Source organism: Pagrus pagrus (assembly GCF_965226575.1).
Source record: "Pagrus pagrus genome assembly, chromosome: 10".
NCBI classification, from domain to species: Eukaryota; Metazoa; Chordata; class Actinopteri; order Spariformes; family Sparidae; genus Pagrus; species Pagrus pagrus.
In genome coordinates, this window is record NC_140194.1 from 24,591,579 (window position 1) to 24,616,242 (window position 24,664).

At 40.2% G+C, this 24,664-nt stretch overlaps 1 protein-coding gene across 1 annotated transcript; it reads left to right on the forward strand.

Moving 5' to 3' along the window:
• Positions 1-2,505: 2,505 nt before the first annotated feature.
• Positions 2,506-24,664, forward strand: n4bp1 (nedd4 binding protein 1). The gene is made up of 12 exons (XM_084363404.1): positions 2,506-3,012; positions 6,823-7,050; positions 7,455-7,628; positions 10,324-10,838; positions 11,958-12,324; positions 13,009-13,344; positions 14,131-14,366; positions 19,241-19,371; positions 19,964-20,060; positions 20,574-20,681; positions 21,535-21,636; positions 22,093-24,664. The coding sequence occupies exons 1-12, from the start codon at positions 2,701-2,703 to the stop codon at positions 22,466-22,468; spliced, it is 2,982 nt and encodes a 993-aa protein (XP_084219530.1). The 5' UTR covers positions 2,506-2,700; the 3' UTR covers positions 22,469-24,664.

A 24,664-nucleotide genomic window follows, 5' to 3' on the forward strand; every position in this document is an offset into this window, starting at 1 on the left:
TATGCTGCCGATGATTTATAAGTCACATGACTAACTTATTGGACATCTATGAAGAGGCCAGGAACAGTGTCAGATGACACCATGGTGAAGGAGAAATAGCAGAAAACCTTTGAGCAACAACACATGATGTGTTGATGAGCAGCTCAGTAAGGTGTTTCATTTTGATGGACTAGTACATCGAGCTTTGGCAGGTGGTTTCCATGAATGAGGGGAAATACTGCGCCAAACATTAACAGGCTGATTGTTTTACAACACAAAGCTTTTACGTTGATACAACCATGAAATCTTATTGCAGTTCCATCATTCATTATTACTTCTTCAGAGGGAGTATTGTCTGATAACAAGGGCCCTTATCCACATTTATCATTCTTGTTTGTCAAGACAAATACTAAATGACTGGTTTCTGGAAAGTGGTGCAGTGGCATCTTTAAATCTGTACAGAATTAATGACAACTGGCGGCTGCTTGTTTGCTTTGTATACCGTGAAGGAAATCAAGAAGTCATCACCAGTGACTCAGTCGTGTCTTTTTCCAAAACACATCTCACTTTTACACATTCACAGGGGTGAAGAACCACATCTATTAATACTTTCAATTGGCATATTACTGACACATGTATTTGTGAGTATGTATAAATGAATTTTTAAAAAAAGTAAAAATAAAGAGATATGACTTATAATAATGCAAAGAAACAAATACACAGACACCTGTCCTGTCTATCATCTGAGGCATCACCATGTGTGTGCCTTGTGTCTACATGAACTAAATTAATGACTAATTAAATGACATGGAGTGCCAGAGGTGTATGGAAGTGTGCATCTGCTTGGTTTTATTCTCCATCTCGAGGCCGTGCAGTGCTGGCTGACAACAGATGTCTCTGTGCTCTCTTTTTTTATACCTTCTGTCTGCCCTCTGTCTTCTCTCTCATTGATTGTAGCTCTCAGAATGTTTTTTTTTTCTGCTCCTTATTGGGTTTGCGTGTCTCTGTGTTCTCTCAAAATAGTTCAGCCTCTTACCTACCATCACACTACACACAGTACAATGAGGCAATGTCAGAAGGTCAGAGAACATGTGTTACCACAGGGCTGCTTGTTGGGAATGTCCTTTCCAAAAACAAAAAAGAGGGGGAAAAGGCAAAAGCAATTGTTCAAATGACTGAATCTGTTGTTGTTCACAAGTAATCTTTATTTGAATTCATCTTTACGAGGACATATTACAGAGACATTGTCGTTGACTTTACCAGATAAATAAGTCATGAATAAATCTTTACTTAAATTGAACCACACAATGCAAACACAGCCAGCCTTTCAGTGACGTCGCTGTAAGAGAAATTCATGATCATACAGGAATGTTTTATTATGCGTCTCGTAAGATTGTTTAATCTGTGCACTGACATGGTAACTCACTGTTCTGCACACTTGGCATGCTTATGTTAGCAGACCCTGGGTATCTGGAGCTACAGATAAGATGAGCCTTGAAGAGATTCCAGACTACCAAAACAATAAGGAAACGAACATTATCTGATGACATGATGATACAAGAATCTCTATGACGTATGAGACACTGAATAAAGCGAGTGAATGTAATGTTACTTTTAAGGCGCACTATGTAGTTTTGGGGATTTTTTTTAAAATCACTGACTGATTTTCTTCAGGCTTAAACAAACTACATAGACAAACTCTTTGTTTTCATGAGTGAATAAAATAAATAAACAAACTGACCGCAACGGACAACACAGTTTCATACTGTTTTACTTTGTTTATACGTGGCGGACCCTGCCACATTTCTAGCTTCAAACAGTGTTCTGGGACCTTATTTTCCTCTGACAACAGCTTGTTTATTCACTTATGGAGAAAATAAATATTTCCTAGTTTGTATTATTAATATTACCTCATTAATACTTTAAATATTAAAATTCTCCATCATACTTTAATGAGACTATAGGTCTGACTGTAGTTTAAGAGCCATAATGAAGAAAAAAATTAATGAACCTACTCAGGATATCAAATAAAAACTTCAAACAATGTTTCCATCATGTCCAGAACTGTGCTACAAAAAGCACATATTTTGTTTATAGTAACTTCATTATACACCATTTAATTAGGCATATGTATCATGTGAGCGCAATATAACCCAAAGTAGTAAAGCTCTGCAAACTACATATTCAAAGAGTCCCTCAACAAGACATGGTCCCAAAATAAGCTTTCAGTGCAGGGTCAACACAGCTAACCCTAACCCTATTCAACCAAGCTGCCATTAGCTGCTCATATTCTGACATTTTAGACGCAGCAGAAATACGTATCGGTGGTTTTACAAAATTAACACAGTAATCTAACAGCATCTTCATCTACGAATTTGATGTCGTAGGAATATAGGTCACTCCGCGTGTTGTTTTGATAGTTTGTTTTCACAACACTTCGACAGATTAGCATCTTGCACTCACCGTGAGGAGCACGCATAGATGCCGTCCAGCTTTGATGACGCAATCACTGGGACTTTCCGGATACGTCACTCGGGGCTTCCGAGTTCTTAAGCTAGCTCTACCTCTGTGTTCATGTCGTTAGACACTGTAAACGTCGCTTCGTTCCTGTGTTGTACAAACCAAAACAGACCATGAAAACGCCAAAGGCTCCTAACAGCGCCGACGGGTCTGAATATTGAGACGTCGTCGTCAGGAGCGACCGTCAGACTGAGAGGCGGAATGTCAACAACGCGGCCCCTCCTCGGGATGAGACGAGTCACCGAGCTAGCGTGCCCGGAGCAGCCGACCAGCAGGCTCCCTGCGTCAGGCGGCAGGCAGCAGCTGGAGGCCCCTACTGTGGACGAGTTTACAGTGCTGGAGGATAAAGAAGAGGAGCTGAAATGTGCCAAGCCTCGAGTGGAGCAGGTTTTTAAAGTAACGTTCACCATTATCGGTCTGTTGGACCACACGGGACAGCCGCACGGTAGCAAAACATCACGGCAGATATGGCTGCAGCTCAAAGGAAACAGAGAAGATGTGTCGAAGGCAAAGGTGAGGTCTTGTTTTACTGTTTCACTTGCGTTTTGTATAGATAAGACAGCATTTCACTCTGACACTGTTGTTTTTGAGTTTTTATTTAAGTATAAGATATCCAGTAACGACCACGCGGGCAGTACCGCACCGTGTGACTGATGAACAGGTGGATCAGTGTGCTGTGATTAGCACCAGTCTGTTTAATCAGCCATCTCATTATCATATCTAACATAACATCAGAGCTGGGATAGAACATCATGTGTCTGTTGTGTTTGTGTTTTCGTTGACTTTAAAGGCTACACCACAAATTATTAACTTTGTTCAAGTCAGAAAAGAAATGAATCTAAACCCCCACAACGCAGTTCAAACAGGGTTATCTCAGACAAAATATCACCCACTCCTAACTTCAGATCAGGTCAGACCAGATCAGATACTCTATGAAAGTAAAAGTAGTCATAGCCTTACCAAATTATCACCACACCACTGACATTGTGGTCCAAAATGTCATGACATTTGATTTTGTCAATTTATTGTCTCATGAGAGTTGTCACTGGCCACCAAAAGATATTATCGACACCTGTCATAGACATTTCATTCTCCAAATTAGTTTTGTCAGTTCATGATGTTTATATGCTGTGGGTGTTTTAAGTTAGGTGAGCTCAGACAGCTACATTACTAGGCAATCTAAAGAACAGCACAAGGCGGAAGAGTAAAGTTGAAAAAAAATCATTTTAATAGACAACTGAAACCGGATAAAACATTTTGGATCATTAACGTGAATTATTTTATGATAATGACAAAGCTGGAAGTGACAGGAACTAAATAGTTTAAAGTTCAGTTGTGTGCAGTGTTTACAGCTGTAGTTTGTGTTTGTCCCTATCGTACATGATAATCCGCATTTTGGAAAATTTTGGCTACACAATTGAGCTGAATGTTATCGAAATCGCAATATGGCCGAATGCAATATCCAACCTGCAAGAAGCTGCAGTTTTTTGATGTAGGTAAAATGTGTTTAACAGCAGAATAACAAAGTACTGTGGTGCTACCAGAGGTGCCCTGACCTACTAATCTTGTTCTCCAGATGTAAGAAAACGTGTTTGTTTGGTACAGACCCCAACAAATGTCTCATTATTATGAATTAAATAGTTTTTTCAGCGTAAATGAAAATTGTGATGCTAAAATGATCATTCCCACTAATCGTGCATGCCTATTTAAATGGTATTTTGCCATTTTAGAGGTGCATGCACAGATGTTACACCATACTGTAAGATTCTTTTGCTTTCTCAATCATCGTAGAATTTCTTACATTGCGAAGATGTATACATACAGACAGTATGTCACACTAGTATCTGTTATGCAACTCTTACTTTCGAATTAATATTTACTGGCAACTTCCATTTTGTTGGATTTTGGGTGCTGGGGATGTCCCCATGGGAAGTTTTGTTGTTGTTGATTTAGCATAGAATTGTACATTATGAGCTTGTGATTCCAATAGTCATCTTTCTTGTAGTCCTGTATTTAGCCACATTCCTTTATGTCTTTATTTGTTTATCATACACTTCATTTTTAATTAAATCATCATGAAACTAAAGCTTTTTATTTTAATTTGTCTGTGTACCTTCTCAAATTGCTTCAAAGCTCTTAGGATTACTTTAGGTGAAAAATCCAATTTAGCTAAATCTGTGGGACAGTGTGACAGCAAAACAAGTAAACAATGCTCTGTGTGACTCAATCACATCATCTTACACACAAGTCAACTTGTAACACAGCCATCGGTTTGAAAGGAGATGCATATAGAGATCTTGCCCTACATTTTTAAACTATTTGCAAAATGGCTGTCAACATCTGCAGCATTTATTTATTCCTGTGTGATTTCCCATTCATCATTCACACTTCTGCATCCTGTGTCATGAGTCTCTCTTTTGTGCGTAAGTTGCTCCTCCTGTAACCAGCTGTTCCAAGCTCTGTCGATCAACCGAGAATGTGTTGTGGAAGTGGTAATTTCACTGTTAGCTCGTTCAAGTCACGATAGGGAGAACACAGGAGTCATAAATGCCTTCCTTCAAGACCATTCCACGTTATATTAGTGCTTCTCCTAGTTTGGGAAATCACTGCCATAATTCCCATAACAGCATTTACTGTAAGGTTGTTTCATGAGAGAAAAATGCTGCACGTGATGTGAAAAAAAGTCCTGATGGTTTCTCTTTCAGCTGCTTCTCACAACATCAGCAAGTCCGACATGTAAAGTTGTCTGCCTGATTTAAAGAAAGGCAATACAGCTTGTAACTGTAAATAGTTTTACTGAAGACTAATGAAAGGCTAGCAGGCAAGCATTTCTGTCTTACACCTGAATATGTCATCTTTTGCTTTATAATGTATTTAGGCTTTGGCTACACAGGGGGAGTGTTGGTCACAGTGAGTGATGCAAGTAGCTTTTAGGTCCTTGAGTCCCCTATGTTTAATGTAGCATCACTCAAATAGAAAGTATGTTGTCAAATTGGCTTCTCCCCAATCAGTCACATCACTATACCCAGGTTATAACAGTGTTAGATTTCTCTGTATGTCAGTATCTCAGAAAATATAACTGTTTCACTTTATAATGCATATTACACATTTTACCATGACTATCAATTACAATGATGCGTGAAGTAATAATCTCAAAGTAATAAAGATTTTCATGTAAATAAATATCTGTTAAGTCACTATCTATCGCTGAATGAGGAAACACAATGATGTTTGAGTCTATGGCCCACTGATTAAAGCCCTTCCATTTGCTGTAATACCAAAAATGCAAAGCGGCCAACTGCCAACTGACTGATGTCACACAGGCGACACTGGATCTCTGGAAAGCAGTGAGGTCCAAAAATACACAGAAGGGGTTTTTATTATTATTTCACAAAATAACATGTCCTGACAGACATTAAACTTAATATAGACGTAACATATATTATATTTTTAATAATACTAGTAAGGTAGAATTCAGTATTGTTGATAAGCAAATATGCAAATTATGGTTTAAATAATCATATTGCGATTATTTTGACAGATAATTATGTGATTATATGATTCGTGATCGGTCTGACTGATCATTTTTGCGTCACAATTTTCATTTCCACTGAAAAAAATATTAAAATCATGATGATGATGATGATGTGACATTAATCAGGTCTGTACCAAACAGACATGTCTTGCATATGGAGAACAAGATCAGTCAGCCAGGACATCTCTATAGCACTACAGCTTCAACAGTTTGGATACTGCATTCAAGAGTCTGGAAGTCTGCCATTTGTTTCACTCTGTGACACTGTGTCATTGTCGAGTCATTTTACACTCAGTATTTTTGTTTACACATTAAAGAAATGTGACACGGTATCTGTAAGGAAGTTACCGCAACCACCTGCAGCTGATTCATCCGAACATTTCCCATAGCCAGGACATTCCCTGAATCAATGACAAGTGTTTGGTTTCAACACGTGTCAGCTCTACTGCTCTACATCAGGGGGCGTGCGTGCGTGTGTGTTTCTGAACTAAGAGAGCCCTCAAAAATAAATGTATTTATTCTTTTTGCTGAATGTGCTTCGATCTGAATACAACAAAATCACATTTTAGGAGCATGTGTCACTCAAATTGTTGCACTGTAGGACTCTGGAGAGTTCTGTTTGGCCTTTACCAGATCAATTTTACTAGCTACTGTGTGCTTTTGTGCTTTTTCAAAAGGCCACATCCATTTCTTACTATTCTCAAAATAAGTTTTTCAAGCTGCAAAAAGCATTTCTCATTGTATATGATAAAATGCAATAAGAGATTATTTATCTCCTTGTCTTGCAGGAATATGTTCGAGGACTCTGCGACCCTGAACTGCAGAAAGAAGAGCGGTACCCTGTGGACATGCACTGTATTTTTGCTGGTGCTCGGGGCCTCTTCCTCGACAGGCTCATACGGGACACAAGTGCCGAAGTCGTGGTGCCCGAGCCAGGCCGCCTGCGGCTGTTGGGCCGGGCCGAGCCTGTAGTGATGGCCCAGAGCAGAGTTCAGCAATTTGTAGCACTCTTCCAGGTAGGATAAACTTAAAATCTGTAACAGTAGTTCACTCTAGCAGAGGTTTAGAGACGAGGGTCTTTTCAGTCACCTAGGCTCCTCAACGTTCTGTACATCTGTAAGATGCATTTTGAATATTTTCTTAAGCATATTAAACACTTTTTTGATTGTGGATAGTTCATTTTACAGCAAATTAATCGGCCACAAATGTATCATTTAAGATTTATATTTTACAGACATACCAAAACTAGCTGGTTCCAGCTTCTCAGATATTAAGATAAATCAATTTTTATTAATAGATCAAATTATTTATTATTTAATAAACAAGTTTAATAGCAGATTGATCAAAAATAACTCAGTCATTAGTCCCACCCTATTTAAAACAAAAAAAAATACAGTAAAGCATGACGTGTGTGTTCCAGGAGAAGCGAAGTCTACCGAGTGACAGAGAGCCTGCAGTGAAACGAGCGTTCAAGTCCTTTGTGGAGGAAAGGGATGATAAGTACACTATGGAGCTTCTTCTGCTGCCCAGTGCCCTGAAGGAAGAGCTACTGGGACTGGCTCATAGCCCCACTACCACAAACACATCGTCCCTGGTCAGTGTATAACTTTTTCTATGTGATTTATTACAGCACAGCGTAACCAATGTGTCCAGCTGGAACTTGATCTCCTTATAGTACCTTTTGAATAAAAAAAAATTGGAGCAAATTTGGAAAACTGTAAAATATATCTACTGGGTTATTTGGATTATAACCTCTAAGTGGATTTTTTACAATGGCCTCTGAGATTTAAAGTTTTAATAGGGTAGGTGTCCTGCCCTAACCCTTAAAAACAACATGTGACTGCTCCATCAAAATTAGAAGCTTAGGCCATGTGCCAGTCATGACACTGTATTTAACCAGATTCATGGTGATGCTAGGAATAAAGTTTTTTAAGAGGAAAACTGTCATCATGTTAAAGTGGCATTGGATATTGATATGCTGAGTGGCCAACAAGACATCCAACTCAAAGGACACAGAAACAGAGGAGGCTCTAAAAGGCAGGGAACTTTTTTGATTTGTTTTAGTTCATTACGAAATATGACCCTGAAGTCAAGAACCAGCCTTCACAGCTCCCTCAAAATGCCACTTTCATGAGCCACTTAATCGTAACAGAAGATAAAGGCAGACACAAACATGAGTCTAAAGCTTGAACTGGTTGACGTGTGTGTTTGCTACATAAATGATGAAGTAATAAAAGAGAGGGCTGATGGGTTTGTGAAAACCGCTGACATGTCAGCAGAGGAAATTTCACAGAGGATTCTCAAAGTGCTTAAGCTACTGGACCCATGGGTTTCTGCTTTGACAGTGCTTTTGTTCTGTCAGGAAATAGAGGAGGGGTGCCCACTATTTTCAGACAGACTTTTTAAGATACAGTTTTATGTACACTGCAACTATCAGCACCTTAACTTAGTCTTGTGCACAGCAGGTCAAGTCCCAGGCCATGTAAGCACTTTTTGACACTGTTAATCAGTTGCACACATTAATGACTGGTGCCAACAGAGATGTTTGAGTCCCTGAGCTACAGTGTCTGAAGTTGGAATTAATGAATTGATGCATACTGGAGTTCAAAATCTGGACCACTCAGTAAGGGCACTTTCAGAACAAGGTGGTCAGCCTAAGCTGATGCTCTCTTACATCCGGTTCAGACCAGCAAAGGTCTTATTTTCAGATTTAACAGCAAGAGGACTTCAGTCTTCAATCTTATCTTTAACTGACTGCATTAGTCAGATTGAAAACCTCAAGATTGACTTCATGAAGTTCAGAGATAACTCAGCCAGTCAAGCTCAGAGAGGGGCTGATGGCCTAACATGGCATAAGGAACTTGGATGTCACTGCCTCACAGTAGTGAAGAGCACCAGTGAAGCTGACTGACTGTTGTTGCAACCAAATTAGTGAAGTCATGAAGAATCAGGAGCTACAGTGATGTGGAATAGTAATGTGGACACCAGATTCAAAGTAGACCCAACAAAGAAATCATCTATGTGTTTAACTCCATGTCTGTGCCTTGTGATGTAAGCTGGCAGCTCTGCCCCACAAACCACCCACGGTCAAATAAAACAGTGCCTTGTGCCAGCTGTGGCCATGGAGTTTTAGGATTGTTGTATTGTTTGTCTCCATTTGTTTGTGAGAATAATTTGTTTACACAAATTGTTGGCTTTGCATTTAAAACGGTAAAGTTCATACATTTCTGTTTGTTTGGGGACATGTGAAGTAAGCTGCTTGATGTTGTGACATCCCAGCTGTCATTTTTTACTCTTATCACAGTTTCGCCTGCCAAGTGTATATTGAAGCCTATTATGGGAAGCCTGTGTTCATGATCTGGCACTAATATCGGGGGGAAAAAATAGATATTATGCTTAAGGTGGCTTTTGTTTTTCTTCCAGATCACCTTAGTAGGTTTGGGATAGCGGGCTGATCATGGAAACAAAACAAAATACCTAAGCCTATATAGTTTTTTTTACAGGCCTGTCCAAATGTTGTGTCTGCCTACGCCACTGCTGTGAAGGCCTGTTTGTCCTTGGCTGCAGGATACTTTTATATTAGTCACAACAATGCAGGTTTGTATTGTTCCTCCTCGACAGAAAGCTCTCATCTCCAGAACTAAACATTTCCGAGAGCAAACAAAGCTTGTGATGTGTATTTTTGACAGCTGACATTGTTTTATCTTTGTTTTAGCCTGATCTCAGGGTTAGTAAACATGTACAAATTATACATCACAGCGTGTATAAATATAAGGCTGTCTGAGCTTTTGAGAAACGTGAGCATTCCTCCTTGTCATCAAACTATTGTTCTTACACAGTGACATATTTTTCAGGCTTCTCACATAAACGTATGATCTTATAATGGTGTGCAGTTTTTGTTGTGTCTCTTTTAGTTCTGAAAATGCTGCGACAATTGATTTAATTTGACTTGCATTTTAGAAGTTTCAAACCCTTCAGTGTAAATTGATTATGTCAAATGTTTATAAAAGCTTCTTTGTGTTGCTGTCCAAGTGTTAATATTGTGCATTTGGCAGCTGTTCTAATTCAGAGCAAGTCAGGGCATTTTGGCAGCTGCGCAGTGAATAAGAATATTTCATGGATCTTTTTGAACTGGAGCTCTGGTTTTTGTAAGGAGAACCATGTAGTGCACAGAGGGAAGTGCAATATAAACCATGACCATTGCAAGTGTTTTTATATGAGGGGACTTTTTTTACTGTACTTTCTTAACTGTGATGATTAATTTGATTGTCATGTATTTCCTCTCCCAGGTCCAGCTCAACCAGACGCTGCATCCCAGCATGGTGGAGGTCGACCAGGACCGCTCGCAGAGTAGCACCCCTGTGACGGAGCTCTCCAACCGCATCTTGGACACCAGCTTTGAGGAGAAAGGGCCCGGAGCAGCGTCTGTTGGCGGAGGAGGTAAAGCGGGAGGAGGGATAGCCCTCGGCCCTGAAGCCATCCTGCTCAACGGCACTCGGCCATCACACAAGCGGCGCTCATCTGAGAGCGAGACTCGGGACACAAAGAGACAGTACTCTCTGGAGCGGAGGGACGAGTCCCCCGAGAGAGCGAGAGAGAGGGAGCGACAGAGGGACAGAGAGGGCCGGGGGAGCAGTAGCAGCTGTAGATCCAAAACGCCCTCTGCTTCATCGTCCCTGTCCTCTTCAGCTAAAGCAAACACAGTAGTAGGTCCAATCATGTTGGACTCCAGTGAAGGCATCTCAGACAACGGGGAGGCAGTCAGCCCAGAAACCAACCTCCGCTGCCTGGTCAATTTCTTCAGGTAAAGCTCATAAAAGTTTGAATATGCAACGCAATTCATTATCACATTAGGGCTATACTTAAGGAAGAGTAGAACATGGGCAGGTTGACCATGTTTGTTCTTTTCTATTCATGGTTTTGTATCAGGTCCTAAACGCTTTTAGATTTAAGCTGCAGTGTGTAAGATTTAAGGTAAAAATTAACTAAACTTATCAACATAATATGAAGAAATGGCAGTTTTGATGTTATGATGACTACGTATTGTGTTGCGGAGCTATCTACTGAAGTTGCTAAGCAGCTAACGGCGGCCAATCCTGTACCAAAGCTCTAGTGCTAACTGTATAAACACTTCCCTGGTGCTTCTGAGCTCCCATTCCAGACTACTAGCTGTATGACTAACTGAGCTAACTAGCTAACAACAGCTACAGTGAGCAGCAACTAGGGGTAACTCTGGTGATATGGTGCCCCCTATTTGTTTTGGGAATTAATTCGACAGGTGGCCAATTCTCACATATTGCCCCTTTAACGATAAACGATGAACTTATTGTTCTTTTTTATCCTGTGTGTTAAATGATACGTTTACATTTTTCAAGTCAGGCTGAGTGCACATATCTCCATATTTACATAGAAAGACTTAGATTAATGTGATTTCAATGTAAGAGTTGAGGGGCATAATCTACGGTCTTCATTTTGTGCAAAAATACATTCTGATGTTCAGCTGAAGCTAATACGAGGCTTCAACAGACTGAGTTAGTCAATCCTATGATGATGTCTTTGAAGAATGACATTTTCTTTCCCCGTAGAAAAGCATAACTTCAGAAAATAGTCGCTTGTTTTTTTTTTTTATTTCAGGCTGCCTGAACCTCATATTAGCTTGGTTAAATTTAGAGCACAATTACATATGTACAGTGTTTTTACTTTGGACCTGCCCCCATCTCTTACATTGAAAACGCATTGAAAGTATGGACAATAGTAGCAATAACAGCCACCTCCAACTCCTTCAGTGCACATATGGGCATGTGAGTATTGTTTTTAGACAGCAATGAGAAATTGTAAACCTATCCTTTAACACCTCTCTTATCACCTCACTGTACTTCCGCCTTGTCTTACTAAAGCATTTGTTGAAACTCAATTTCTATAGAACCATGGGTTACCAGCAGGAAGTGGTGGAACGCGTTGTCAAGGAGACAGGACAGACAGAGGATACCTTCCTTGTTCTGGAGAAAATCGTGGAGGAAACCAAGCGTTGTGAAGAGGGGTCAAAAGGAAATGAAAGAGAAAGACGATTGAACTCTGTGCGCTCCTCAGACACTCCCTCGTCGTCGTCGTCGTCGTCGTCCGCCTCCTCTACAGTTTCTCGATTCATGGAGAAGGAGCGTGAGCGGAGCAGAGCATTGGTAGACCCAGCCAGGTCTAAAGAGAACATTAAGCCTAACCAGCTCAGAGGCAGTAGTAATGGTCTGGGCCACCGCAGGCAGTGCAGCGGCAGCGAGACCAGCACTCAGCAGGTACACCACCATCACAGAGAGACTGTTGCGTCCTATTTCTTTGATAAAACACCCAATTTTAATCTAGCCCCATGGATCAAATGTCCATGTCTAAGTTCCTGGCTCTTTTAGCATGTGTGAGTTTGAATGTTTGAAATCACTGGAATACACTGTAGATGTAGAATAAGTTGCTCTTTGCATTATAAAACACATCAGATAATATGATATGAAATACTTCACCACGATTTTCCTTCATCTCGCATCATGACACATTTTAAATGTTTTCTTCAAAGTCTTCCTCTACCCATTTTATCTTCTATCTTCACTCTGATCTCTTCATCTTAAATCATTTCCAATAAATTGCTTCATATCTCATGACTCATCTCGCTGGATCTTAGAAATTGTTTTTGTTATGACAGCACATACTGTTGTCTTGTTTTATTGCTCATTTTGGCTCCTCCAGCTGCCCTCAAATTTACCATTAAATCATCTCACTTATGGTTTGACAATATGCATTAAATATGGTCATAATTATAAGGCATTGATTTCTTACTGATTAAGACGTATCTTTATGGTGTATCAACAATGTATGATGTTGAAAATGTAATTTTCGAGTTAATATTATCAATCCAGACTGCAGAATTCACTGTAATTCATGCAGTTTATCTCCCCAAATAACAAAAATCATATCAAATCTCATTTCAGGCCATCACTATCAAGAGGAGTTCGAGTGCTCAGGGAGGAGCAGGAAACTACGAGGTTATTAACATTGATGATGACGATGATGTCATCCCCATGAATACCAAAACAGCAGATAGCAGGACGCCCCGGATGATGACAGTGGCACACCTGGACACCCAGTCAGGATCCAGAACAGACTACTTGGCACGGGGCGGGGGCGGTGTCTCACAGAGGGACTACCTGTCGAGAGGAGGGACACAGACATTGGGAGGATCAGTCAAAGTTGAGAGTGTGACAGCGCTGCGCAGCACGCCTCAGTGGTTGACAGCCACCACCTCCTCCTTAGCTTCTACGCCCAGTGTAGGTATTACCTCAAAGTCCCCCTCCACTCATGTCAGTGAAGTAGGACATCTTGTGTCCTGCAGTTAAACATTTGTAGTTAAAAATGACGTTTTGGATTTTTTTAAAAAGATAGTTTAACTTAATTTAACTACATACACAATAATTAGTCAAAGCGAGAGCAGAGTATGTGAAACGTCTGAAATTATGTCTGGAGGGGATATACTAATCATGTTGGGTTAACAGGATTAGTTTCCTAGCTTGCTGCTGGATTTGGGAATTTCCTGAATATCGGGAAATGCAGCCAACAAAGAGCTGCTCATTATATTATTTCACAATGAGTCAGCTTTAGCTTGTAATGCTAATGATGAGTCATTAGGTAAACGAATCAGTTTTACATCAGGATGAGCCTGATTAATAACGACACAAAATGAGGTAATATTTCTGTTAATTTGAAGAGATGAGCTAGTGTTAACCAACTGATTTTATTTGACATAAGTTATTTTCAGTTGAACAAGTAAGTAGCATTATTTCTGTAGGCAGAAAGGTTTTCAATTTGTTTGACCAACTTTTATACTTAAACTTAATCAATTGTAGGAAAAGTAAAAAGTTGTACTGCAATGTTTATTTTATTATGTCAAAAAACTTGTTTTGTTTTGCCAGTCAGCTCCAAACTCGCACTAATTTTGATATGATCGTAAATGTGCCCGCTCATTGTGAGGACTTGGATGGGTGCTGAATTATTTCATAAATCACCTTCTTGTCTTTCTGTTATTTTACAAATGTATATTTTGTCGTCCTCCTCAGTCGGCTCAGCCAATCCCCCGGCCCTCAGCCTCTGCTTATCAGACCATCGGCCACACAGGGTTTCACGGGATCGGAGCAAGGACTCCTCCTGCAAACGACCCCCCGCCGCCCCCGGTGACTGGTTTGGCTCGTTTCCATCAGTCACTCAGGACTCCCTACACTCTGAAGCTGCCAAATGAGCCGGGACGTCAGGAGCTCAGACATATCATCATAGATGGCAGCAACGTTGCTATGGCGTGAGTCTGCATCTCACACACACACACATAAGCAAATAATAACCAAAATGGTCTTGGCTTCTTTGCCCAAAAGCACTGTGCTCTCATAATGCGGGATCTGTCCTTACTTTGACGTATGAGAAGGACATTTAAGTAGAAAAATCTGGCCTTTTCATACCAGGAAGGACTATCCACACAAATTATTCTTCCAAAAAATGTTTTTAAATGATTTAAAGAAATGTATTTAATGTCATTGAAGTGTTGCATAACTGAGAAACCTTCCAGTGGTAGAAAATGCGTATCCAAGGGTTTAGCCAAAGAAAAATCCTTCAGATGCACATCAAATCTACCGACTTAGAGCCAAGCAAATGGTCAAATTATGTCTCTATGATTTTTGAGACTCGGCAGCTCAAAGAGAGCGAAGTGCTGTCCCCAAGTTTCAAATCGGTTTCAAAATCTCTCATCTGCGTGCTTGGCTCTTATCACATTTCTTGATCGGCTGTCAGTCTGACAGCATTGTGGCTTTTGGTCGGGGGATTTTATGTTTTATTTTTGCGCGCCTGCAGTGCACATAACATTAGCTCAGCTCAGAGGATATTCGTGTCACTTCTAGTACTTTTAGACTCAATTTCCTAAATTGGAGACACAATTTATATATGTAAAATGGAAAAAATTAAACCAGATTATATGTGAAATATTTACATGCCAGAATTATTTACAGTAATAATGTTTATTTATTTGTATTTTTACACTTGAACTAAAATTGATTCAAAACTGGGCCAGCTCTTGACCTGTTTAAAAAGCAGGAAGAGAACCTGGATATCTATGAAACTGAACATCTATCAACTGTAAAAATCGTTAGGAAACAGTCTACGACACTCTGGCTTGAGGGCAACATACAAAACACATAATAACCTCCAGAGTGGCTGCAGACTGCTATAGACTCAGGTGTACCTGCACTTGTTAAGAAGGCTTTACCCATTACTAGCAAGTTACTTTGCTCTGATCAGGAAGATGATATTTTTACCTCCGCCAAGGAGGTTATGTTCTCACCTGTGTTGGTTGGTTGGTTTGTCAGCAGGATTACACAAAAATAACTGAATGGATAGCCACAAAACTCGGATGGAGGATGGGTCTTGGCCCAGAATAGACTCAACTTACTTTTTGGTGTGGGTAGAGGGACACATCCAGGAATGTTTTCTCACTTTCTTTAACATTGAAAGATAACATTGGGTGTTTTGGAATGTTTTTCTTGAATTTCCCAGTGAATAATGTATAGGTCTTGATGAAAACATAGGTGTATTTAAGGTGGCTGGTTTCTATGAGTGAGTACAAAAGGGGGCTCTATGGCTACCTAGTAAAAGGTGATAAAAGTGTATAAGCGAACATCAAAGGACATTGCTATATCTTCCGGCTCACATGCAGCATTTCTTACTGGATTGAGTGTAAAAACAGAGAGTTGTAGCTCCTGTAATGACAATTGTAATTTCACACCTAAAGTACCTGCACCACATTTTTCCTTTTTGCACACTAAGCCATCACCCTTCCCATCAACATGCTATCATCATCAGTTACACACACTCTCACACACACTCATTCCCTCAAACTAAACAAACCATCTGGTAAGGTGCGTAGGTCGCAGCTACAACTCCTTTTGTGTAGGCGCACCAAAACTTCACCCACACTTTCACGTAATGTTGTTACTCATCACTTTTGTGCGTGAGTGTAAGTGTGCCCAGCAGTGTATAAGCAGTTTTGACCGTATGATATCGATGAGTGGGTGTGTAGTATGGGGGTGTTTTTCAGAAGAAAGGCATTTTCTAGTAAAAATCTGTATGTTGCACAATTACTGGATAAAGCAGAAACGACAAGGAGCGACGTGTCATACAAGGGAGGATGAAGTGCAGTTTTTCTTTCTCTCTGTACGCTGTGTCGTCTCACTGTTCATCCTGGATGACCTTATCTTGACTTCTCACTTTTGCAATCACTTCCGTTCACGTTCTGTCTCACTTCCATTCTTCCGCCTTTTTTCCCCTGAATCCCTCCTTACCAGAAGTTTGCCCAAACAGAGTAGTAGCCTACAGTCACCTCTGACTCGACATCTTTCATACAGGATGAATGACTGTTCATCAGTATTGGTTTCATTAGGTAATGTGAATAGAGACAAACACACATAAAAATGTGTTGACAGCACTGCATACTTCCTCAAGTTTTGTAAGAATACAGACAAGACCACAAAGTATTTTAAAATTTTTACCTCGATCTGTAAATATAATTGTTCTTAGTGTTTTGTTTTCTTTTTGTTATTTTATATTTATTGAGAATAAAATGCCATAATTGATCAGTTAATGAGAGTGTTGTTTTTATCTGATGGCTGATTAAAATGAATTAATTTTAAAATGTGCTCCCTTGGCTCTGATGCAGCTTGCAATCTGCAAAGTAACTGTAGCTAAAGTTTTCAAATAACTGCAGTGGAGTAAAAACTGACATTTGTGCCTCCAAAATGTAGTGAAGTTGCAGTATAAAGTAGCAGATAATGGAAGTACTCAAGTAGTACATGAACCTTAAAACTGTACTCAGAGCAAATGTACTTGAGCAAATGTACTTTGGTACATTCCATCACTGCTTGTTGATGATACCGTCCCCTGTGCAGGTTTGTGGATCAGAATATGTCATGATCCTGAAGGAGGTTATTAGGTCATGTACACTGTTTCTACTGAGGTGTGGAGGTTTTCCCTGGTCAGGTTACGTTCAGGTATCCACGGTGATTTTACTGGTTGTGTAATCTCTTCCTGCTGTGATGTCATTCATCACTTTCTCTTTCAACAGTCGGTGGAACTTCCCTTGGGTTTGAATTGCAGGTCTGAACGAAGGTCTGTCTGTCTGTCTTTCTGTCTGTCTGTCTGTCTGTCTGTGTGTTCTCTACCTTGTATTTGAATGTCTCTGTTGTAATACCATGGCACCAAAAGCAAGTTTGTAATATGTACGCACACTACGCAAATACAAGGACAGTGAGTCCTGTCAGACCCTGTAGCCTGAGCAATATCAAATTACATCATGGAAAATTTCCATTCACTTCCACAATCTTCTTCTTGTTTTATTAGGAAGAGTGACTCTGTCTTCTCACTCATTCTCATTCATCATCAACATGAAATATTGTTGCTAGCTGTTGTAATATAGATTCAAGTTGAGGCCGATACTGTTTGCGGATCATTTATTTTTCTACCTCATCAGGTGTAACTACTTTTAGCTTATTGCGTCACTATGTGTGCCAGGGGTCCCATGAAACCTTTTATTTTTTGTTGTTGTTGTTTGGCCGGACCTACATCACTTTGCCAGTGACCTGCTAAATATTAAGTGCTATGCCACTGAGTGTAAGAAGCAGCCACACAAACTGTTTACCACAGCTCATGTGAGGCCAGATTGCTGATCAAGATAAGAAGCCCAGTGCACAAGGAAGTTACCAGTAGAGACATAAGTGACAGAAATTCACATGACAAGGAAAAAGAATGAACAGAGGCTCCATTCATACGTTTAACAATTTGACCATTTAGTAGAGTTTTATCGCTCTGAGAACATCAGTTTGCAGCTGCAGTCTTTTTTCATTCACAAATCAAGTTGGCAATTTAGTCTAGAGCTGTAGTCCATCACAATGATAATGTGACACTCCTGTGAAGGAAACCGAGTATTGTGGCAGCCAAATGGTTACATTACTCTTCTTCATGTATTGCAGCTCTACTTTGAGATTTGAGACACAGAGTGAAATATTTCTCCAAATAATCCTGTTCACTAGATGATTTCTCCAACATAAAAATAAGTTGAATGGTTATCACTGTTCGTAAAACAGATGTCTTCTGTGTTTACCCTGAGGTGATGATCAGTGGAAAGGTTCTGAGGCATTTACTTTAACCCATTACATAAATAACCAAAATGCACTGATAAAAATAAATAATCCACAAAACACTTAAAAATAAACCATTTCCGAGGATGTCACTTGTGCGTCGGGCCTGCGGCATGCAGCAGCAGCCAGCTTCCTGTTCGGTGAGGCTGGCTGCTCTCAGGGAGTTTCTCATCTCTGTTGGTGTTTGTTGTTGGGTTTGTTGTGTGGTTTTCTGGCCTAGCTACCCATTTGTTGCTTTACAGCTGACTGACGTGTGCAAACAGACCATGCACGTCAACACCAAACTGAGTCAGCTGATGGTGTGTTTGACTGCCGATTCATATAGAGACCAATCACAATGTTTATTTATAATAACTGCCTGGTAGAAGACATCTGAGTCACACACTAGCTTACATATTATTTAATTTTTATTTTCATGATGTTATTTCAGTTTATACATATTATTATAATCTAAAATGATTGTCTGATGCTTTCCTATCTCATTAATGACACCAACGGTAGATCAGAGAAGTCATTTTCCTGTTGGGCCACAGAGTAAAGAAGAGTGGTGCTTTTAAACAAAATGTTTGAACAATATTGAGTTGTGATATTTCTTGTTGTGATCTAGTATGTAGGGATTCTGACACCTCAGCTCATAGCATCTGCCAACATAAGTACGAACAACACAAGTGCTTTCTTTTACCAAAATTTAAACTCTGCATGCCTCACTTTGTGGAGCCCATTAGAGTCATTTCTATGTAAAGTAATAAGATTGCTGTAGCACTACAAACTTACGGTGCCTTTATATGCTAGTCTTCTGGGCCTAAGTTCCTCTTAATTGTTGTTTTTTGTGGTTTTCCTTCCTTATTTAGCTTCTTACATGAGTACTTAAACCACATCTCTACCATTTTTATCAGTTATAGACCTCTATGATTCAGACAATGTAAACTGTAGCGTTGTCAATCTTACGCCATGATTTTCACTGTCTGTCTTCATTTTGTCCCCATCCCTCCAGTCACGGTCTTCATCGGTTCTTCTCCTGTCGAGGAATAGCGCTGGCCGTGGAGACGTTTTGGAGGCGGGGTCACAGGGAGATCACAGTCTTTGTCCCTCAGTGGCGTCAGAAGAGAGACCGGCTCACAACAGGTACACATGTGCAGGTGTTTACAGGGCAGTCTTCAAGAACAAGAACGCTGATGTTTTACATTGTCTTGTCTTTCTACTGTAGCACATTGGATTCGTAAAGAAACTGCGACTAGCAGGTTAAAGAGCAGACTTTCAGCTTTAAGCATGTTTGAGTGTGTATACAGAGGGTGTAGAGCTTTTTACACACACTGTCCATGCTTTCATTTCAAATGTAATGTCCAGGTACCAGTCTGTTCTAATACATACTTTTACATGATCTAAATTAACTACTGCACACTGTGAATTTATAAGGTGTGAACAATGAGTTTCACCTGTAGCTTCTTCAGGTTTGCTTGCACAGGCTAAAAGCATTGTCACGCCTGATGAATTAACAGTAAAGTCATTTTATTGTGCGTTGGTTAATTTTGATCTTCACGTTATTTGTTGCATGTGTGCACAGGGAGTTCTGCTAACTATTAAATTATTTTACATGTTGCTGTAGCTGGTTTAAAGTGGCAATATAGTTTAAAGTTCCCACTTCAGGAGTCCTGGGAATGAAAACTAGTAATATAACTAGTATTATACATGTAATCTTTCTTTTCTTTCATCACAGAACAACATTTCCTAAACCAGCTAGAAGACCTGAGACTGCTCTCCTTCACTCCCTCCAGAGAGGTCTGTGGCCAGAGGATATCCTCACATGATGACAGGTACACACACACACACACACACACACACACACACACACACACACACACACACACACAGCTTTAATTAAACCAGACACAGTGAGTATACGCCAACCCTACATGTTTTATTTTGAGACGGCAGTTAGAATGCAGCCAGAGTGGAGCAGTGGGGAAACACATGCTTCCTCAGAGTCGGGGATTGAACCACTCGGTCATCTCTGGGCATTTTGGTTCCATTATGAACTTACCTCTAACTATGCAAATATGGAACAATGTGTCCTTTACTCTCAGCCTACCCATCATCACCTATAGTCATACTAGATTTTCATAACGGAGATGAGTAAGCTGACTCAGCAGTGGACAGATCTAACAGACGTCTGGTTTATTATGATTTTTAGAATATGACCGTAACTGCTGACTCAGCACACAAAGTGTCGCTCCACTGGTGGATCCCCCTCTGTGGACCCTGCGTCTGACCCTTTTAACTCGGGGAAAGTCTTGTGCCCAATCTTGCTCTTTCTCTCTCCCTGTCAGGTTCCTGCTCCACCTCGCAGAAAAAACAGACGGGATCATCGTAACCAATGACAACCTGAGGGACTTTGTCGACACCTCGGACACCTGGCGCAAGATCATTCAAGAGAGGTGATTGTGTGTTATGTGTACACAGCTCAGTGAGTCATTTAGTTGGACGTTCCATTACCTACCTAACATGATACTGGGAAAGTCCACTAAGGCAGCTGGATGACGCATGTTAAGGATGTAATTTTTATTTACTGCCACTTTATTTCCATTTATCAATTATCTTGTGCTTAAAAGGAAGAACAAACTAACAGAACCTGAAGGACAAATTCACATTCACAAGGAAAAAAGTGGGGGCAGAATCAGGAGCATTGTTCAACTTCTAATGTGTAAAACTGATGCTCATGAAAAAGAAGATTGATTTTTATTTGATTTTAAATGAAATTATCGTCCAGAGAAAGAATCCAGAGAATAAAATATATAATCCTATCAATTTAAATAATGATTAAAACCACAACAACTTCATTAAACTATATAACTATAGAACAATGTCCCACTGAAGTTGCAGTTCTATTTAATTACCGACAATGTTCAAAATACATTTTATAGGAGTTTGCAAGCAGAAGAAGTGTTTTTGTATCGCTTGAGGGGCTTGAAAATATTGTTATCTACAAAAGGGGGCCCAGCCGAAAAAGTTTGTGAACCACTGTCTTAAGAAATACAAATAAAGTTTGGAAGGTTTTCTTTCAAAGGTTTCTAATACAGAGAGTAAAGGGAGACTTTGGTAGTTTTGTGTGTGAGGATGTTCCACAGTCTTTAGCCCCGTTTATGGTTCGACCTATGTGTGACCTTATAATGCTATACTCTGTGTGATAGAATTCAAACTTGGTATTTGTTGTTCAGAAATATTATAAATCAAAGAGAAATCACATTTCACTTCATGAAATAGACATATTTGCCTCCTTTTCATTTAAAGGTTGCTTCAGTTTACTTTTGTGGAGGACCACTTCATGATTCCTGACGACCCTCTGGGGAGAGACGGACCTCATCTAGACATGTTCCTGCGTAAAGACAAAAGGTATGTTTTGCCTGAAGATGTATGTAAGGTTCAGGCCCAGAGGAAACTATTGCCATGACTTAATACATGTTGAACTACTGTTTGGACTTGTGTTGCAGCAAATGTTGCCTGTTTGCACATGCTATGGCAACGGCAGCGCATGCAGATGCAGCAGCCAGTAGCTCTTTCACATTTTGCTGCATTTTTGTTTTCTCAACTGTTATTTTTTTGGCTTTATTGCTGAAACGAGGGGAGGACAGGTGGAACTTTAAAAATGAAGTTATATGCACTACGTTGTGATATAAAAATGTAAATAAATAACTTTATATATGTTCTGTGTTTGTGTAGAAGAAGTTTACAAACTTTCATTTTGTTGTGCAGACCTGTGTTGTATATCGATAAGTAAATCACCTTGAACGTTCTCCATCACATCCTTTCACACTCTCTCTCTCTTTATTCTCTGATTCTGCATGTCAGGAGGGCTCCAGTCACCCCTCCCCCTTTGAGGCTCCCAGACTTACGGCAGTCCTCCCAGCAGCAGCAGCCAGTTTACGTCCAGGCCGTCCACTCGGCTCCTCGGACTCCCGCTACCATGCCCTGGCCACCGCCCTCTATGATGGCCCACCCTACTTCACACTGGCCCCACTCTGGTCCTCCCGAATGGCACCCGCCCCGCCGTTCCCCTTCCCCCTCGCCCTCTCCCCCTCCACAGCGGTCGCCGGGAGAGACGTCAGAGCTGAAACGAAAGCTGTACGACATCTTCCCCGACCAGAAGCAGCGGATCGACCGCATCCTCGACGACAACCCCTACATGAGAGACCTGAACGCCTTGTCTGGGCTGCTGCTGGGATAAATAACTGGCACAGCAACGAGAGTCAACAGACACACACAGTCCATGTACACACATGCAAGAATAAACGTATACACGTCAGCATAAAAAATAATTTATTTCAGCATTTCTTCCAGCCTGGAGGACATGGACAGTCTAAATAATATTTTACATGAAGACTGGTCATCAAACTAGCTGCTGTTGGCTTCAAGTATTGTTTCTCTTTCCCTTTTTCTTTGCTCTCAAGTTGTTGAAGGTGAACAACACATGCAAAATGTTAACAAATGCCATATTTGTCAAGCAGCAAAGTCTATACCGGATAGTAATAAATCTTTGCAGATCCTCGACAGCGGTCCACAGGATCCTTCAATTTTGCAAACAGCCCCTGGAGAAAGTATTTTAGACCAAGAACAGTGAACTGGAGCTCCAGCTCAGCACATGATTGTCTACCATCAGACTCGGACGCCTTTCTGAATATACAAGCTCTCTACAATTTGGGACGTTTACAGGTTTTGCATGGTTTTTTTTTTTCCAACACATGATTTATACACGTGTTATGTTCTTAAACAGAGGTGTAGTGCCAGTCAGGGAGCAGTTTCAGGAGTTTGGAGTCATTCAGCATCAACAAGGAGTGCTGACCAGTTTTGTTTTCTTCTTTTTCCTTGACAGTGTACTGTCAGAAAACATAAGATCACCAGATTACGCATCATAAATCACTGTTAGTAACTGGAATCCTAAAAAGCCAAGGTTGGATAGTACTTTAATTTCAGTTTACACATTAAATCTGGGCCTGATATTTTCATGTTTTGGTGTGTAAGTAATTCATACTTAGCAAAAGTTTTTGAATGGGTCCAGTAGATGGCCTCAGCACGCAAATAGCTACAACATAATCCTTTGGGGAACCTCCGACTGTCAAAGTTGTGTCTGTTCTTGCTGCCGACAACACAGAAACGATTCCTACAGAGAGACTTTGTTGTTCAAGAAAAAGATCATTTTTATAACTAGAAAGACTAGAAACTCTCAAAAGTTAAGTATTAGCAGGACTTTCAGTGGACATAACTTTGACGTTTCGTTGAATTACGTTACAGCTACGGCCAGCTGAGCCGATCTACTGGACTGATTCTAACACTTTGGGTTAGTAAGAATCACTTGCGCACCAAAACATGTAAATTTAGGGCCCAGGTTTAAAGATACCAGAATTCCCCTCTGTAGGCATGTGTAATATGTTATAATATATATTTGTAGTATATGTTATAATGCATTACTTTACAGTGTCATTGTTTTGGCAGAAATTTCAATGCTCAAAAGGGAATTGCCACCTTCAGTATCATCACTATGACACACACCCACCCCCATATCCTCTGTGACTAGACACGTTCTCTTGTAGCTCTGTGTTGCTTCTCAAACCTGCTGTTGATAATTGGTTTCTGGAAAGAACTCAGGTGCTCAAACCGAATTTGCTGCTCTGACAGTCTGTGACAAACATTTGAAATGTGGTTGAATCTGTTCCCAGCATCAGTTGTTCCTATTAGATACACTGTTCGTCACAGGAGGATGCGGTCACTACTTCTACAGCAGCGTTTTGTTTTGAGATGGGTTGAGAGTTTTTTTGCCGAGTTTTTAGGCAACACGTTACACCAGTCCGTCAGGCTTTGGATGGAAACACTACAAAAGTTTGGATTTTGTTGATAAAGGTCAATGGCCCACTTCCTTTGTAAATCACACACCATACGTTTGCTCACCAGGAAAAGGAAAAAAAAAACCTACAAAGATGACAGACTTACTTAAGTTCCATTTGTAATTAGTGTTTGATAGATACATTTATTGCACTGAAGGTAAGAAAAGGTGTAGTGAGTAAAACAAGGTTTCATTGATGATTCTTCAGAAAGCTTGTGTTTTTTTTACCCTCATACACCCAGAGAATGTGTGCCGCAGCTTGCATATTTGATGTGCATCTGAGTTTTGTAATATATAAACACTTTATTTCCTTGTAATAAAAGAATATCTGCACAAAAACTTTACAAGGTGTCAAAAAATGCGTTTTGTTCGTACTTGTTCTGTTGTTGTAAGGATTACCGAAGGATTTATTTCTCTTTTGTTGTATTATAATTCTTTTGTGTATATTGATTTCTTTTTTGTAAATACAAGCATTTTTGGCTACGGCGCACATATGGTTTTATGTATGTTGAGAAAATAAAATAAATGCGGCAGTCCCCATTA